General features: G+C 43.6%; 1 protein-coding gene across 1 annotated transcript in view; it reads right to left on the bottom strand.

Annotated features, from left to right (window-relative positions):
• Positions 1-440: 440 nt before the first annotated feature.
• The window catches only part of apoba (apolipoprotein Ba), a 40,521-nt gene continuing 21,787 nt past the window's right edge, over positions 441-19,174 (bottom strand). The window contains exons 26-42 of the mRNA XM_062522202.1: positions 18,849-19,093; positions 18,298-18,480; positions 17,513-17,695; positions 15,833-16,000; positions 15,057-15,262; positions 14,382-14,564; positions 13,766-13,896; positions 13,322-13,532; positions 12,971-13,143; positions 12,515-12,690; positions 10,969-11,084; positions 10,398-10,762; positions 2,777-10,252; positions 2,555-2,666; positions 2,369-2,398; positions 2,079-2,262; positions 441-1,860 (exon numbers count right to left, since the gene is read on the bottom strand). Of these exons, the coding sequence (XP_062378186.1) occupies positions 646-1,860; positions 2,079-2,262; positions 2,369-2,398; positions 2,555-2,666; positions 2,777-10,252; positions 10,398-10,762; positions 10,969-11,084; positions 12,515-12,690; positions 12,971-13,143; positions 13,322-13,532; positions 13,766-13,896; positions 14,382-14,564; positions 15,057-15,262; positions 15,833-16,000; positions 17,513-17,695; positions 18,298-18,480; positions 18,849-19,093 (11,357 nt within the window). The 3' untranslated portion in view covers positions 441-645. The remainder of the gene's footprint in view (positions 1,861-2,078; positions 2,263-2,368; positions 2,399-2,554; positions 2,667-2,776; positions 10,253-10,397; positions 10,763-10,968; positions 11,085-12,514; positions 12,691-12,970; positions 13,144-13,321; positions 13,533-13,765; positions 13,897-14,381; positions 14,565-15,056; positions 15,263-15,832; positions 16,001-17,512; positions 17,696-18,297; positions 18,481-18,848; positions 19,094-19,174) is intronic.

Raw genomic sequence — 19,174 nt, 5'->3', positions numbered from 1 at the left:
AGCCCCGTTCAGATTGGGTGATATGAGTGATCGGTAGGGGGGTTACAGTTTTCCCACCAGGTATCCAGTAGGGAGACTGTGGTGGGAATTGTCGAGAGCATACTGAAGGGAGCGAGACTCTTCCTGCGTGTGTGTATCAAAGAGACAGACAGGACAGAGCGACCCAGAGAGCCTCTGGGAGGCTGGGGGGAGGCACGAGTGTTGTGTCTGGAGCAAGAGCTCCAACGCTGCCGGTGATGAACAGTTTGACTACACTGCCCCCACATGGCAGGGAAGAGAACACACAGGGATACAGCCTGCTCAGCAGATCAGAAGGAAGAGCAAATGTATTGGGCACATGGCATACAGGGCATTATTCAATTGAAATACATGCTTTTATATCTTGAACAGGCACTAGTCCCTTGAACTAAATAGAGTGAAATAAATTGAATCACTGGAAGTAATATAAAGGATTTAATTGATGAAAACAATGAATTTACAGCATACTGTCTCATTTCAAGGTTTAAACAAAAACTTGATTAAACACAACTTTATGACAAAAAACATGTGTGTTAGTTTACCCTGTTAAATACAATCTCTTACATTTTCAGACTAATCAGTCCTTCTCAAACACTTGTTTGCAACCTGCCTCTTCCTAATGAAAAATTATTCCCTGGTCTGAGTTGGCCATTCACTAAAAGACTTCCAGAAAAAGGGAAGGGGGATTTCTACCTCCGCTTTCTTGTTGTAGATTTTGATGTAGGGCTCTGCACCCTGAGTGAGGTGTCTCAGCTGGTCATGGAACTCATTGGCCCCACCAAGGAAATGGGATTCAAACACATCAGCAGCGACGATCACAGTTTGGTTGATGTTCTCCATGGTCAGACCGTTGTACATGTTCTGAATTTCCACTTTTGCCATGTCTTTGTATGCGGCTGCGTTTCCCTTTGCTTCTGCTAACGCTGATCTGATTCCCTCCATGGCGGGCGTGGCTCCAAGTTCTGCGACGTGGTACCGGAACTCGTACAAGAGTTCACTGAGCCTCACGTCCTGCAGGGAGGTTATGAATTCTTCCACCTTCGTAATGCAGAACTTCAGGAAATCATTCAGGCTCTTAAACAAGGTCTCCAGCCTTAGATTCTCCCACTTCTTCATAGTCTCACCCACATACTCCTCAATAGACTCCATAGTTGGCAGACTACTGTCTAATATCTCCTGCCCCCGAATGACCTTATCAAAGTATGGCAATGTGATCTCAATGCCACTAATGAGAGAGTAGATGGACTCCATTAGACTAGTGAAGCTTTTGGTGACCTGCTCAATAGCTGCTGACACAGACTTTCGGACTCTGTGGTACAACTCCTGTCCACTGAGCTTCTCCTCCAGTCCAGGCAGGTGGAATTTGGTCTCCTTGAGGAACTGCATTATAGCGTCGAGAAGGACCCGGGCATTCTTCTCATAATACTTGTAAAGCTCTCTAGCTCTGGCAGAGAACCTGTTCCTCATCTCCTGGAGGTCCACGGATGGAATGCTTTTGGCGACCCTCGTTATAACCTCCTGGGTCCGCATTTCGAGCTGTTCTATGGAGTTCTCCACTGAGTTGACCATCTGAGGCACCTCGTGGTAGGCTCTTTCAATGGTGTTGGAGAGGCCGTTCTTCATCTTCAGAGAGGCTCGATTCAAGTCCATGCCGAGGTGAGCAGTGTGGTACTTGTTGATACACTTCTTAAGGGAGGCGGCGATGTGCGGCGCGTTCTGCTTTACTCCATACAGGAGGTCACTAACAGTGTTCCAGTTCCAAGCTATCTGGAGGCTCAGCTTCTCTGAGTTCCTCAGGGTGGCTTTGAGAGTTACCATATCTGTGTCTTTGTCAGGAGAAGACTACACACACGCACACGCACACGACACGCACACGACACACACAAACACACACACACACACACACACACAAACACACACACACACACACACACACACACAAACACGCACACAAACACACAAGACAAAATAAAGTTAACATTTTCATTTTTGATCATTTCCAAAATCATCGCTTTAAAAAAAATAAAGAATTGCAAATGGCTTCATGATTTTTTTCTCACCGGATAGCGACCAAAGATCTTTCCATGGTATTGTGAAGGCGACCTCCTCTGGAGCTGGAATCCTATGAACCCAGCAGATGGAGAGGAAACAGAAGCTGTGATGCCATTTTTTTGAGATGCATACCGGCAGCTCACATCAATGAAGGTTGGGCTTGTGATGTCCACGTTCAGTGTATGGTGAGAGCTGGAAAAAAAATGAAAATTTCAAATAAAGAAAAGTTGCTTTCAAATAATTTTCTGATGTTTTGTATGACTAAGATGGTGTACATATTAGCTTGAATGCTGCCAACCTGTCATCCTGAGGCTCTTGGCGCTTGGATCTATGACAACACAGACAAATAAAGAAACAACAATAAATAACAAATACGAAACAGAGAAAAATGTACAGGCAAACACAAAACAATAACTGGGTTTTAGTTTTGCTTTATTTCAATACCACACAGGTTGAATAGCATATACTACTTAACTGTATTTACCTGATATTCTGAGCCAGTGTGTGCTGCCAGTTAACATTCAGGTCATTGTGGGTCAGTTTGCTAATTCCATTCATGCTGAAAGCTTCATCAAAAATGCGCCAGGTTGCTTTTGCTACAATTTAAACATGCAAAACAGGACATTAGAATATTTAAAAGTTATATAAATAAAACAAAAATACAAAAATTAAGTTTTTGGATAGAGGTAATAATTTCCGTACATACCATCCAAGTCATACGCAAGGAAGGCCATTGTTGAGGTGCAGGCAGCATTGAAGGAAGTCAGAATCTCAGGGTACTTATTCTCCACAACAGTGGTCCACGTCTCCGTATAAATAGGAGAGGATACCTTCACTGTTGTTGAAAGAGCTCCAAAGGTTGGGATAAATATAACAGCTGGTAACTTTAATGACATCTCTGGGATTTCAATATACTGTTTGGGAATATGAAATGGAGGTACGCCACAGTCTGGTAGTAGAGCCATTATGTCATCAAGGAATCTCGGTTGCTGGATTCCTGACCAGGCAAGTTCAAACTTTGGAAGTTTCAAAAGAATGTGCTCACCCTCAAAGTACTTTGTGCCTATCTCAAGAGCTGGAATTGTGAGTTGGGGTAAACCAGGCAGGCTGATATCTATTTGAGGCAATGCTATCTCATCAGGGATTTCTATATTGTTCAGGTCAACATATCCATGTCGGATATAAAAGTTAGTAAATGGTACGTCAATATGTGGAGTGGAAAAGGTGTGTGGAAGAGAGAAATCAAGATCGACATTTTCCAAGAAATCATTTATGTCACTGATCAGTGCGGGTATTTCCCCAAAACCAAACTTGTACCCCTCTGGACTCTTTGTGTAAACAACAACAGTGGAGCCGTTAATGAACTGACGTTCTTCTGTGTTGGTGACCTGGTCAAACTTCAGAACATCCCACACTGTCTTCTGATACACTGGCAGCTTGATGGATTTCAGGAAGGCAAGATACCCCTCCAAAGACTGTGTTGCTTCCATGCGGATCTCTGCTCTATCATTGGACAACACAAGATCACATGCATGGATGATGGGAGTGATTTGCTCTTTGCCACTCCATTTCAATGACTGCTTCTCTGCTGTGAGGTCAAGGTTCATTTTCTGAAGTAGTTCTGCATCTCCAATGGGACTCTGCTGAGAAAAATCAACGACTGTATGGAGCAGTACCATTGTGAGGGGAACCATCTCAAGAGTAGCTTGGACAGATTGCTTGCCATCTGTGAGGAAAGCCCCTTCTGTGAAGTAAGCCTCATTGTTGCCTGCTAATTTCATTGTAGCAAAAAGACGACGTGGAGATGCTTCCAGCGCTAAGAGCTCACTCAACTCGATGTTCAAAATCTTGATGTCATCATGGTCATATTTCACTTGTACAAGTGTGGCCAGTGATGACCGATGATCTACTACACCGAGAAAGAAGGAGGCTTCATTGTTCAAACCTGCAGAAAACTTTCCAGTCTCCATGACGGTCCCGTCCATCTTTCCCTTTGTATAACTATCCACAGAGATGTAGATACTCTCCATTCCAAGGTCTGTCTTATGCTCAATGTCACCGCCTCCTCTGGCATCAATGTAGGGGATATTAAAGTTGTATTTCCCTTTCAGCTTAGTGACAACATTTGGTGAGCTGTGAGAATCTAAACTTGATTCCTGATCCAACTCCAGAGTCAAGATGGGCGAATTGACTTTAGCAATATTTGCCATGGTTCCCTCCAAACCTCTCCTTGTGCAGCTGAGAGAGCCATCATGGGTTCCCTCAACGTTCTTGTGCTCTAGTGCCATGGCCGTAGCCAGCTTAAGACCTCTGTTCGTCGTCAGCCTGGTTGTGCCCTCAAATTTTCCTTTCAGAACATCAAACACAGAGGTGGAGGTAGCTCCTAATCTTCCCACAATGTCTGACTGATTGTAGAGTCCACCATTGGCATTTAGAGTGATCATTGCGGACTTAAAAGAAAAATCGTATGTCATATTCCCCATGGCTGGTATCATAATGCTATTCTGGACTTCAGGCAACCTGAGTGTTGGAAGAGACAACTCCCTGAGTGTTTCAGGTAAATACAGGACTGGAACCTCCGGGGAAGGAAGAACAAGAGTATAGGATGGAACTGAGAAACCCAGCGCTGGCACTTTAAAACTTGGTGTGCTAACTTCTTTGGGGATGATAAAGCTAAATGCTGGCATTTCAGCCCTGAAAGCAGACACTTCAATGTTCAGGACTGGGACAGTGTATCCAGGAATCCTAAAATATTTAGGAGGCTGACTGGATGTGTCAATTTTGTATTTTTCATACTGAGACTTGGCATGATTGTAGGACTCCATGAGGTTATCGAAAACCCAGTCTCTTCCCATCTCAAAGTTTGTCTGCAGAAATTCAGCATTGTTATTGATTATATTATATACAGGTACAAGATCAAAGTAGAATGCATGCGTGTCTGGGTTTTTCTGATACAGCAAGTTAAAATTCATGTCAAAATTCTGGCGAGGAGTAGTAAGAAGAGCATTGAGGCCGAGGTCTTCCCACAGCGAAACATCTGTAATCGTTGGCGTTTTCACGTTAAAGTAAGGTAGAGTCATCTCTGGGACTGAAAGAGGTACAGTCAAAAAGTCTAGGTTGGCCTCACCATTCATTGCACCATAAATGCCAACGTCATATTTGTTATTGTCCAGGGTGAAGTTATGGTTGTATTTGTACTGATTGAAGCGAGCCAATCCCACAATGCAGACACGCTGTTTCTCTGGGTTCAGAATGAATCCATAATCATTCTGGAGATCAACCTTTCCAGTCAGCTTGAAGGGGAAGACAATCCTGACATTCCCCTTGTTCTTGCTGTCTAGAACCATCTCAAATGGCTTTGCCAAAAACTCCAGAGAGTTAGATATGGTGCCACGCACCGGACCCCTCATCACAGCATTATGGTTGGCTTTCAGATCAAGCTTCAGGTCTTCCATCTTAGCCACTCCCTGCAAGGTCATACGACTGCTTTCGATAGGTGGAGCTTCTGTTTCGAGTATAACATTAATTGTCACATGATCCAGCATGGCCGATTCAATATTGATGTCCTGTCTCAGTGTATAGTACCTGCTTATCGTTTCTCCATTAAATTCACATGTTGCAGTGCCAATGTTGACATTAAACTCCAGTTTGCTCTTGTGTGTTCCCTCATCTGAAAAGTGATGCTCCGGCCGTGCCAGCTTCCCACTGCCAATTGTCCCAACGGTCACAGAGATAGCACCAGATTCAAATTGTGCCTTTGATATTTGTGTCATGGTGGCTTGACTTAAAATATCTGCGACTGGGATATTGAGGTTGTGGTTGTAGTTTGTGGCCATTGTTGCAGAAATTCCATTCTTCAGGGCAAGCTCAAAATGATTTACCAAATCAGCTGTGTACATTTCAGTGGTGGCCTTAGCAGTAGTATTTGCTGTTACTTCAGCTGATAGTCCACTGAAAATCAAAGTACCCTCATGGTCAATGTTAAAAGCCACATGAGAGGCCTTAAGTGTCTCTTTAAGGACCATCTTCTTCATTCTCGGGGCTTCAAGACGGAGAGTGCCATCCAAGGAGAACTCTAAAAGCTCAAAGGTCGATTTGGCCTGGGAGGACAGAGTAGCGGTAAACTGAGGGGATTTGGGAGCAGTTGTTGAGTTTTCTAGTTTGGCTCCTGTCATCAGTGTGTAGTGGGGTGAGTTTATCCTTACCTCACCATAGAGTTTACCAAAGGCAGGCACTTGGACCTCGCTTGGAATCTTTGGCAGCTTCACCTCAGGAATTGGCAATTTTGTGATATCAAAGTTTTCACAGTTCAATTTGGGTAGAGTTATATCAGGGATCCTGATTTCTGAAAGTGTGATCCCAGGAAAAGTAAGGTCTGGCAGGTCGGACATGTATAGAACCCTTAAATCTCCAAACATAGCTTCAAGTTCTACTATTGGAAGCTCAAAGGCACGGATTTCGTCAATTAGATCAATTATCAACTGCTTGAGCCTGTCAAAATCAATGGTGATGGGTGGCACCTCGATTATTTCAAGGATGCTGAATTCTGGGATTGTAATGCTAGATGGAATTTCAATGTCTTGGAGGTTCTGAAGGACTATGGTTACTGTTGGAATTGTGAGATCTGTCAGTGGGACAGTGAAGGAAGGAGTTCGAATCTCTGCCTTTTTCAGGGCATCAAGTATGCCCTCTACAGAATTACTGATTTGGTCAAGAATCTCTTGGTCCTTTGTCACCTGGCGAATTGTCTCAATCAGTTTATCGAATTGAAGAGAGATGTAGGCCAGCATGTTAGTGTAGGACTCACTGGCTCTCTCCAAGTAGTACATAATTTCAGCTTTGATGTCCATGTCAGTGACTCTCTGTCTCACATCCTCCAACATGTCTTGTACCTTGAACTGAATGTCTTTGTAAGCAGTTTTGTCAAGAACATCCTTCAACATAACGAGCACCTCTCCCACTCTTGTTGCTTTGACTTGATCCAAGTAATTCCATATGGTGGACTGAATCTCTCTGAGAAACTGTCGAGAAGCTTCGATTTTTTGTGGAATTTCATATGTTCTTATGTGTTCGTTCACATATTCAATAACTTCACTGATTTTCTGGTTGGCGTCATCGATGTTACTTTTATAATCAAATTCCTGTATTGCTTTGGCTGTTGTTGAAATGTATTCATTTAAATCATCAATACTTTGTTTAAAGTCAATAGATTTTAACTGATTGATAACATCATCAAGAACTTGCATGAATTTGTTAAAGAAATATTCAATTTTAATTTTCTTCAGTTCCTCTGCCACTTGTTGCAGGGTTTCATGGACTTTGTATTGTTTTATCAGTTCAACAAAGTCATTAGTGAGCATCTCAAACTTCTGGTCAATTTCATAGCGTTGAAAGAGGTCCTGTATTTTAGAGATCACAGAATTAATTTTGCGATCAATTTCATATTCATCAAGCCAGTTGACAAGAATATCTTTTATAGTTTCAAGTGTGTTTTTTATGTCATCGGTCGGAAGTCGATCTGAAATTTGACTTAAAAATTGAATTAATTCAGGTATAGTATTTTCTATATACTCTTTTAGATCCTGGGCTAACATCATAATATCAAATGTGTCTATGGTTTGCTTCAGTTCATTGACTTTCTCCTGTAGCCAATCCCTTATTCCATAATTTATGTCAAGATCTTGCAGCCAACCCAAACTGCTGTCTGTAAGTTTCTCCATGTCAATCTGCCTGACGATGTCCTCAATCGCTTCGATTGCCCTGACAAGTGTCTGGGAAAGCTGATATGTCTCATCAAAGCTCCTGAGAGCAGTTCCAAGCTCTCTAAAGAAATTGTATATGGTGTCAGACAAGGTCCCACTTTCAACATATTCTTTGATTTGAACCAGCATGTCTCTTATTTTACTTGCTGTGTCCAGTAGAGACTTTTCAAAGTCTTCTCTCAAATTCTCCACAATGGCCTCCAAGTCATCGACTGAGATTGCATAGCTGTTCATCCAGGAAACCAATGCCTCGGTAGCTTGCTTGAATTTTCCTTCAAGGTCCAAATCTGTAATATAATTTTCCACATCCTGTGGTATTTTCTCCAAAGTAGCTCTGAACTCAGCAACAGCATTATTCACATCTAAACTGTCGATGTATTGCTGCACTGCCTCCAATGCATTAACAATTGAGGCTTTGAGTTGTTCAAAAGCCTCAGGAAGATTTTCAATATAAGGCAGGGAAAGTATGTGAGAATCACTATTCTTGTCATATTTCAGGAACGCCGACAGACTAAATTCTTGGTTGTCAAAAGAGTGATCACTCTGGAAGTCTGGGTCATCAGACATGGCTGCTTTGTTTACAAGATTGGTGAAGACCACGCCAGCATATTCAATCCCCATTCTCTCGTCATTATTGTAGGTGCTGATGTCCTGATTGTAAGCATGGTCGTTTATCTTGGACTTGATCTTCCAGAGCCAGGACTGTTCACTGGGGGTCAAGACACCTTCAAGCTTATTTTCAAGGTGAGTCTCATGAGTGGCCCCAGAGGGCATCTTGTGTGTAGCTGATGCCCTGCAGTCGTGAGAGTGGGCAATGCCAAGCGGTTTTGCTCTCAAAAGATACTTGCTGTACAGCTGGCCCTTGTGCTTCCCATAGAAGTCCACCTCACTGTCACTATTGAGGATGGCATCAACAGTTAGACTGAAAGGCTCTGCCATCGTCCGCAGGGTGCTCTCTAGACGCAGGACCTTGGAGTTGATCAGAGCCTCGCTGCTCAGTTTAGATGCCAGCCCTGCATATTGCAGTTCAAAGTTGTGATTAAACTGGGTCTCAGACAGTTTGACGTTTGTGCTGCATTTTACAAATCCAGCGAGGTCAGCATAGTTGATGGAGCAAGCGTGTTTCATTTGGTCACCGCCAATAGAGGCACCAGTTATGCTACCTGACAGATCCAGCTTCAGTGGCTCCAGCTTCAGCTGTCCTTCATTGCTGAGACTCATGTCAAAGAGCTCAATGTCATTGTTAGTGCTTATTGTTGCAACAAATGGCTTTAGGTTCACGTTGATGTCATGCTTGTAAGACGTGCCATCACAAACAAAGCAGTCAGACTTGGAGCGGAGAGTCAAGGTCCAAAGAGTGATCTTCAATGAATGGGAATTTCTTGTGGTCATACCCCCTAGAGCCCCTGTCACACTGTCAGCGTAGGTCAGGCCTTCTGGAGTTAGACCCACACTTGAAGTGTAGTCAATGTCGGTATCAAAAAGGTTTCCCTTGAGAACTGTGTTGACAGCAGCTTGTGAGGAAGTTACTGTACCCTCTATTTTGAGCTCCCCATCGTTGTCTCGGCCAGCTGCTTTGGATGTGACCGATAACGTGGCTCTAGTGTCGTCAATCCTACCATCAAAGCTATTTTCGAATGTCATCGGGCTGCACTGCAAATTGGTTGTGCCACTAGTGGTTAAACCGGTTGCACTGTTAATGTTGTGGGAGGATTTGTGGGAACCGCGGCAAGAGTCAAACACCACGGAGCCATCCGCACTCGTCTCCAGGCCATCACCGTCCAGTGTCCCAGAAAGGACACCGTAGGCTCGGTTTTTTCCGTCATCAATCTCTGTTTCCACCTTCAGGTTTGCAGCTTCACAAGCGATGCCGAGGGCAACTTTGTTATTGATGGTATTGCTCAGAACCTTTGCCGTGGCGTCTGACTTCAGAGTGAACTTGCAGTCCTCTAGTTTCAGCTCTAACATGTGTTTCAAGGCTTCATTTGGTGTCATCGTTCTGGATCGGACAGTCAACACCTCATCTGTGAAGTCTCCATTCATCTTGTTTTCAAGTTGAATAACTGAAGAATCAAGCTTGAACGTTGATTCTCCTTTGTTGTCATTTTTGCCATCAAACATGTAGGTCATAGTGTATTCAAATTTAGCAAACAGAGGTCCAACCTTGATGTCTCCATCCATGTCACCATCTCCTTTAACCTCATCGCCTTTTGACAGAGACTGTGAGGAAGAATGTAAAGATGCAGATAGTCCAAGTGGGCTTGACGCTTGCAGTCTGTAATTAGTTCGTCCAACCACATCGTCTTTCCAGGCAATGGTTTCCGAGGCGCTAAAGCTGGCGTCCAGGAGGCTGTGGCTCAGTGAGCTGTTCACCACATACTTTAGGGACTCTTCAAACGTGCCTGTAATCATTCCAGCACCTACGAGAGAGCAAAAGCTATCAGCATGCAACACATGCAATATGTTCATAACATTGATTCTGAAGACATATATAAATATTAGTTAGTAAAGCCTTTAATGCAGTATGCTGCAATACCAAAAATAACACACAAACGTCAACAATACCTTCAGCTTTGAAGGGTAGGATGCAGTCTGAGATTATTTTGTATTGGCCAATGAAGCTGGGGACATCAGCGGTATTGTTTCCGCCCAGGACTGAACCCTCCCAGCTGCACAGGCTACTGGTAACCTTTGTGGTCAACTCAGCCAGACCTAGCATAGGCATTGAGAAGTCAATGTCTTCGGGAATGGAGAAGGATGGAATTCTTATAGTATTGGCAGGAATATCCAGGCCTATTTCTGGCACAAAGATATTTGGGATGGACAGCTCTGGTGGAATTCTTAGGTCATCCGAAGATTGGCCCCCAAGTGGAAGAGGTAACGAAATAGTCATTCTGCCCTTGTTGAACTGGTACCTGAACAGAGTTTCCCTGTAAAAAAAGGAAATGGTTCTCATTAGTGGAGCTTGAACAGGTAAACAGCCATATAAAACTGGGGCTATACTTTGTAATAACTGTAGATTTAAAAGTGTAAATGGGATAGCCATCAATAAACATACAGTACATACTGTATGTGAAGGTGGTTGTTATGTAATAAATCCCAAAAGTGCCAACATGTTCAAAGGAGAGTGAGTTACCATTTCATAAATAGCTTCTCAGGAACAGGTGGCAGCTCTGGGATGCTTCTTCTGCTCCTCAGGTTGTTTACATAGGGAACATCTGCCGCCACTTTATCAAGCCAGATGTTGACTGCCTGTATATTATCACAACATAGCAACAATGTTATTCAACATGTTATGTTAAATGTTAACCACAAAATGAATCTAAAAGCCACACACATACACACACACACACACACACACACACACACACACACACACACACACCACCACTCCCTTAATTTTGCACCTAGATTAAGTGAAACGAGGCAAACATGTGTGCATGAATGTCACTGAATTTTCCATGTAGATAATGAGGGCCCTCTAGTGGTGTGTGAAACCACTAACAAAACGAAAATACATACATACCCCCACCAATACAACATAAATACCCCAACCAATACATACATACCCCCACCAATACAACATAAATACCCCAACCAATGCATACATACCCCCACCAATACATAAATACCCCCACCAATGCATACTGTACATACCCCCACCAATACATAAATACCCCACCAATGAATAAATACCCCTCCAATACATAAATACCCCCACCAATACATACATACCCCCACCAATACATACATTCCCCCACCAATGAATACATACCCCCACCAAAACATAACTACCCCCTCCAATACATAAATACCCCCACCAATGCAGAAATACCCCCTCCAATACATAAATACCCCACCAATGAATAAATACCCCCTCCAATACATAAATACCCCCACCAATGCAGAAATACCCCCTCCAATACATAAATACCCCACCAATGAATAAATACCCCCTCCAATACATAAATACCCCCACCAATGCAGAAATACCCCCACCAATGCAGAAATACTCCCTCCAATACATAAATACCCCCTCCAATGCATAAATACCCCCTCCAATACATAAATACCCCCTCCAATACATAAATTCCCCCACCAATACATAAATACCCCCTCCAATACATAAATACCCCCTCCAATGCATACATACCCCCACCAATGCAGAAATACCCCCTCCAATGCAGAAATACCCCCTCCAATACATAAATACCCCCTCCAATGCAGAAATACCCCCTCCAATACATAAATACCCCCATCAATACATCCCTAAGGTTAATCATGACCACTGCTAGCGCTAGCACTGAGTTGTGACATTTATGTCAGGTTTTGCTTTGTTTTGTTTTTTTCTTTAAAAAAAGTCAAGGACAAACCTCTGAAAATGACATGCAAATGTCTTTTTTTGATTTTCTTTTAGGAATACAGGCATTAATTGCTTGGTAAGACAGTTGTGACTAGTATCAAAGCTGATTTAATAAAGTAAAAAAAAAAAAAAAGTCTTTGAATATGTCTAATTTAAGATTATCTTTGCCAGCAGAACCCCACCCCTCAATGACCCCAGGATGAGTTATTGACACAGTGCAGGACCAATCAACACCCCTGGATGAGTTATTGACATAGTGCAGGACCAATCAACACCCCTGGATGAGTTACTGTAATGAATCCCTTTCTGTGCCACCAACCTCAAAGCCTTTAGAGACAATGTGACGCAGCTTCATGTCTGTCTTGGGGACCTTCTGGTCCAACATGTCATCAATGGCTGCCTGCAGGTTGTTCCTCATACCCTCCATGTTGGGGAAGAGTTTGTCAAAATCTGAATTCATATCTGACTTCAACTCGACCTCAACTTTGTTCTCATCTGTGATGTCAAAACAAAAATGGCATAAACGTCAAACAGCACTCAGTATTTAAGATTCACACACTTCTTGTGTGCAAATCATAACGATAATAATAAAACACAACTCAGTATTTAAGATTCACACACTTCCTGTGTGCAAATAATAACGATAATAATAAAACACAACTCAGTATTTAAGATTCACACACTTCTACATTACAGTATACATACAGTCTACAAACTAAATATATTACAATTTATAAACTTGAGGTGAATGTGAACTGATAAAAAATGTCCGCACCATATCTGACGATGGCAGTCTGAATGGAAGACATCTTTGGGATATCAATGTCTGTTTCCAGCTGTAGAATGAGTCCATTCTCCTTCTTCAGGGTCGCTGTGGTTGTTGCTTTTGAGAGCAATGAGGGGATTTCCATCTCAACCTGGACCAGCGCATCCTTCATGGACTCCAGCCTGCAGAGGCAGCAAGAAAACGTCTCATTAAAACATTTTGACAGTATTCCAGCACCAGAAATATTGTTTTCTACAGTGGTAACATTCCCAAAAGCCTCTTTCAGTTGTATCCAACTGTTATAATACAAATGCCACTAGCTATATTAACATTGCAAATATACTCGGCAAGCTATCATACCTTGCCCGGGCAACCAGTGACATTTGTGGGACATTCTTATTGGTCACATCAATAGTGAAGCCTTTCATTTTCTTCCCCTTCACATTGCTGTCACCAGCGGTCAGCTTCAACCCGGCCTCAAAATCAGTGTCTGGGACCTGGAGGTCAGTGGTGAAGATGCCCTTGTTCCGGTTGTACTTCATGATGGCTGTGGCTTCACAAGGCTCAGACCCTGATGGAGACGGGGAATGATCAAGAGAAAAGGTCACAAAGAGCGATATTTAATGTACTTTATGACATTACATTACGGAATTAAACCATGAGTTTCCCCTCTGTTTTTAGAGTTGCGAGAAACACAATTAATTTTACTGTACAACTAGATTTTAAATACATGACTTATGAAATACAATTAACCATCATGACCACTCAGATGGAAATTTGCGTTCATCAAATAGGCAAACTTACCCTCCATTTTCAGATCGATCTTCACCGAGTCCACTTTATGGCGACCCTGCTTGCCCTCCGAGAGGAGTTTGTAAGCGACGGTGGCGGTGTACTCCGTGACCTCCCCTGTGGGCTGGAGATCTAACGCAAACCTGCGGGTACAGGAAATTACCTCGTCTTGATTGGATGGAAATGTCAATGAACATCCATTGTCCCTTTCTTACTAACAAGGTAATGTCACAAACAATCGTGCTTTGTTCACAAGCTAACAACTAGCTTTATTCACAAGCTAACAAAGCATTCGAGCAGGCAGCCGCTGACTACTGCAGGACACAATCATACTGCAGGGAGGCCAGACATGTCTTATCTGAATAAAATGACTCTTTACGGAGCTCATATGAAGACTTGATTATAATATTCAGCTAATATTCAGATTTCTTTCTTTAATTTAGCACTCACTTGGTTTCCCCAGTGAGGGAGCTACTCACTTGGTTTCTCCAGTGAGGGGATAGTAGGGAGCTACTCACTTGGTTTCTCCAGTGAGGGGATAGTAGGGAGCCTCATTGTTCATGTTGTACTCACTTGGTTTCTCCAGTGAGGGGATAGTAGGGAGCCTCATTGTTCATGTTGTACTCACTTGGTTTCTCCAGTGAGGGGATAGTAGGGAGCCTCGCTGTTGGAGCTGGCGTTTGAGTAGCGCATGGTGGTGCAGTACTTCAGGCCGGTGAAGAGGGGATGGCACTCAGTGGTGTCTGTTCTGTCCTCCACCAGAGACGGCACAATCTTGGGCTGGGACGAGGACACGGACAACAGCTTGTTGCTGTTTATCGAACAGGAAAAGGAAAATAAACACTATTATGTGACACTAGTGAATTAACGGGGACATACAGTAGCCCTGTTTAGGAAAATAAACACTATTATGTGAGACTAGTGAATTAACGGGGACATACAATAGCCCTGTTTAGGAAAATAAACTCTAATATGTGACACTAGTCACTAGTGAATTAACGGGGACATACAGTAGCCCTGTTTAGGAAAATAAACACTATTATGTGACTCTAGTGAATTAACGGGGACATACAGTAGTCCTGCTTGTTGGACAGGAAAAGTCAAATAAACACTATAACAGTATGTGAGTTAGTAAATTAATGGGGACACAGCCTTGTGGTGACCAGACAAGAGTTGTATGGCCGTCTGATTTCCTCAAGGCAATGTTATCAAAACAAATAATCATTTTATTATCACAGTATTGCTCTTCATCTCCTTGATAATAAGAATCGTAGATATTACTGATCACTGGTCAGCCACCCACCTGATGCTGAAGAGCTGGACATCGCCCTCTGGTGGCGGGATAGAGAGCTTGACCTGGCCCCTGGCGATGGTGACCTTAGCGTTCAGAGCACTCTCATGGTACAGGTTGGTGTGCATCTCAATGCCCGCGGCGACAAACTCAGGGATGTGTACGCCCATGTGGGTGATAAACTCCACTCCAGCAGAGGGCATGAAAGACACCTGGTGCTGGGGAGAGGATAGCAGAAGCCCATGCTGATTATGCTGTTTTTCTTTCCCCTCCAAGAATGGAACATTGATTGTCTATAGATATCTAATTCCATTACAGGATTCTCATTCGTTACTCAAAACTAAAATTGCACTTGTGTGAAAAAAAGAGTTCAGATGCAAAACTCTCTAAATCCGTCTGACCATTTCTCTTTTAAATTAGCATTTTTATTGGGCTTTTTTTTTGCCTACAAATTGATATTTCACACCAGGAAGTGGTATTTAGAAGGTTTTGAAGCAAAACTATTTGATTAACGTAACTATGAGTGGAGATCATTCACTCACGTTTAGAGACTTTGGCATCTGAACTCTTCACTACCTGAGCTTTTCCTTTGATTAAGATAGTCAATGCTATACAGTGACTATACAGTTTATATCAGCGTGTAAATGAACATGCCACTCAAATCTGTGTCTGTGTCTGTCTGGTCCTAGCTCTGCCATTTCAACCAATCAAAGTGCAGAGATGAAGTGGACACAAGGACATGTGTTCATTCCAACTGAAGTGTGTGTCTTGTTTCGCGTTGCCGTTACCATATCTGGCGAGACCGAAATGCCTCCCCTCGCTCCCGGGGCAAAGACACCAGACAGCGAGAGCCGGAGAGGGAACCCTGAGCCGGTGGGCAGGACCATGTTCTCGTCCATGAAGATGTAGTGGCCGAACAGCTCGTTATCCTCGCCGGACAGCATCGCCTTCAGACCCTGCGGCCACCAGAGGAAGAGCCAGGAACACACAGTAAGACACACCACAGACATCACACAATATCACATCTCAGACATCACACAATATCACATCTCAGACATCACACAATATCACATCTCAGACATCACACAATATCACATCTCAGACATCACACAATATCACACCACAGACATCACACAATATCACATCTCAGTAATCACACAATATCGCATCTCAGACATCACACAATATCACATCTCAGTAATCACACAATATCACATCTCAATACTGTATCCAGTAGCACTGCTCAGGGGATGTCCTTACATGGTCATTTGGGTGCTCTATGATCTGATGAAGGCCCTATAGGCTGATATGTCATTGCCTAATAAACCCTCCCACATGAAGGCAGAGTGTGTGGCACTCTTCACTAGTGAACAGCACCCCACACAACACACAACACACAACACACACAACACACAACACACACAACACTCTTCACCAGTGAACAGCACCCCACACAACACACAACACACACAACACACAACACTCTTCACCAGTGAACAGCACCCCACACAACACACAACACACACAACACACAACACTCTTCACCAGTGAACAGCACCCCACACAACACACAACACACAACACACAACACTCTTCACCAGTGAACAGCACCCCACACAACACACAACACACAACACACAACACTCTTCACCAGTGAACAGCACCCCACACAACACACAACACACAACACACAACACTCTTCACCAGTGAACAGCACCCCACACAACACACAACACACACAACACACACAACACTCTTCACCAGTGACCAGCCTCCCACACAACACAACATACAACACACACAACACTCTTCACCAGTGAACAGCACCCCACACAACACACAACACACAACACACACAACACTCTTCACCAGTGAACAGCACCCCACACAACACACAACACACACAACACACACAACACTCTTCACCAGTGACCAGCCTCCCACACAACACAACATACAACACACACAACACTCTTCACCAGTGAACAACACCCCACACAACACACAACACACAACACTCTTCACCAGTGAACAACACCCCACACAACACACAACACACACAACACTCTTCACCAGTGACCAGCACCCCACACAACACACAACACACAACACACACAACACACAACACACAACACTCTTCACCAGTGAACAGCACCCCACACAACACACAACACACACAACACACACAACACACACAACACACACAACACACAACACACACAACACACACAACACACAACACACACAACACTCTTCACCAGTGAACAGCACCCCACACAACACACACCACACAACACACAACACTCTTCACCAGTGAACAGCACCCCACACAACACACAACACACACAACACACAACACTCTTCACCAGTGAACAGCACCCCACACAACACACAACACACAATACTCTTCACCATTGGCCAGCCCCCCACACACGGTACACATGCACTTCTCATGTGGATGCTCTTACCTTGGTGGGCAAGTCCTTGAAGACTATGCTGGCATACTTAGCAATGTCCTCGCCTAGTTGCTTCAGGTCGCTGGTCTTGATGTAGCCCAGCTCTCTCCTCAGCAGTCTGACGTATGCCAGAATCTCAGAGGAGTCCTGAGACTTCAGCTTCTCCATGAATTTGTTGAAGATGTCCTGCGGCAACTGTGTGAATGTGTGTGTGAGAGAGAGAGAGAGAGAGAGAGAGAGAGAGATTGTCTTCCGTACAACACCAAGGGTCCCAGACTAATACAGTGAAGTCTTGGCGTCACTGTAATGAGTGCTCTCATTTGTGTGTGTGTGTGTGTGTGTGTGTGTGTGTGTGTGTGTGTGTGTGTGTGTGTGTGTGTGTGTGTGTGTGTGTGTGTGTGTGTGTGTGTGTGTGTGTGTGTGTGTGTGTGTGTGGTACTTGACTAAATACCAACCCCTCCTTGCAAAGATCAGTGACCTAGGCTATGCATGTAAATTTGTGGCGTCGATATCTGGCAGCCTGGGACACGCCCACAAACTGACAATCGATGGACTACGACTGGCCTATCAAAAGGAAAGTCTAAACAACTGGCGAAATTCTGCTCCATATCAGCTGTGATAGGCAGTCTTGCTGTGTGCCGTAGGTGATGCTTTATGTACCCTTGAATGACAAAGCTGCATTTTCTCTGAGAATATTTGAATCCTTTCTGTAAAGAAATTTGATTGGCGGATTCAAATAAAGAAATCAAATGTGTGTGATGGGTGTTCTCTTTTCTTGGGTGTCTGTATTCTCACACCTGTCGTTTCTGCCGGTCTCCTGGCGTGGAGCCAAACAGCTTGTCCAGGAGCTTTTTGAGCTGTGGTGACGTGTTGTCCCCTAGCCAGCTCATGGTGGTCAGCAGCAGGTTTGGGACGAGGCCGTCCTCACCAACGAGGGCCTCAGCGAAAGGCTCAAGTCCCTCAAGGCCTTCAACGCCAACCTGTGAATAAAATCAACAGCAGAGAATGTTATTTGGTCTCAAAAATGAACCGATGACTCTATTACAAGGTGTGGAGCACTGGTGTGCAGTTGAATGTGAATATCATAATCATTTCAAAATCACCAGATCATAATCTCTTCTATGTCTTTTGATATCCTTGTGTTTAACCTTCTTTACTCCTGAAGTATCAAGAGATCGCCCTTTGGACACACACACACACACACACACACACACACACACACTCTGAAAGGACCCCCTTCATTTACAGTACTACAGCTTGGTCTGTGTGTATCTCAATTGAAAGTTGCTTTGGATAATACTCATCACAGTAGGCAGAACAGTACATGTGAATATGACACTTTTCTTACCTCAATATCTTCTGTTCCATCCAGGAAATTGCCAGCAATCTTGAGAATGACTTCTTTTGGGAGTCTGCTATACTGTTCAGCAATATAATGGCTCTCCAGGCTAGCAAGGTGAGGTAGATTCAAGACGCGGTGTCTGGATTTTCCATCATAGTTTGGAATCACTTCAATAAAATTTGATATGACTTCATCTTGAATTGAATATGCAGCACCTGGGCTATAAAACAAAATTACATGGATAAACATTGCTGTTGTTCATAATAGATTTGGGAGATAATAGTTAAAGGAACACTTCACCGTTTTTTCATATTAAACTATGTTATTCCCTT

This window comes from Sardina pilchardus, chromosome 20, assembly GCF_963854185.1.
Source record: "Sardina pilchardus chromosome 20, fSarPil1.1, whole genome shotgun sequence".
In the NCBI taxonomy this organism is placed as follows: domain Eukaryota; kingdom Metazoa; phylum Chordata; class Actinopteri; order Clupeiformes; family Clupeidae; genus Sardina; species Sardina pilchardus.
The sequence above is the reverse complement of the archived record's forward strand: the minus strand, read 5'-3'. Positions and strand labels throughout refer to the sequence as shown.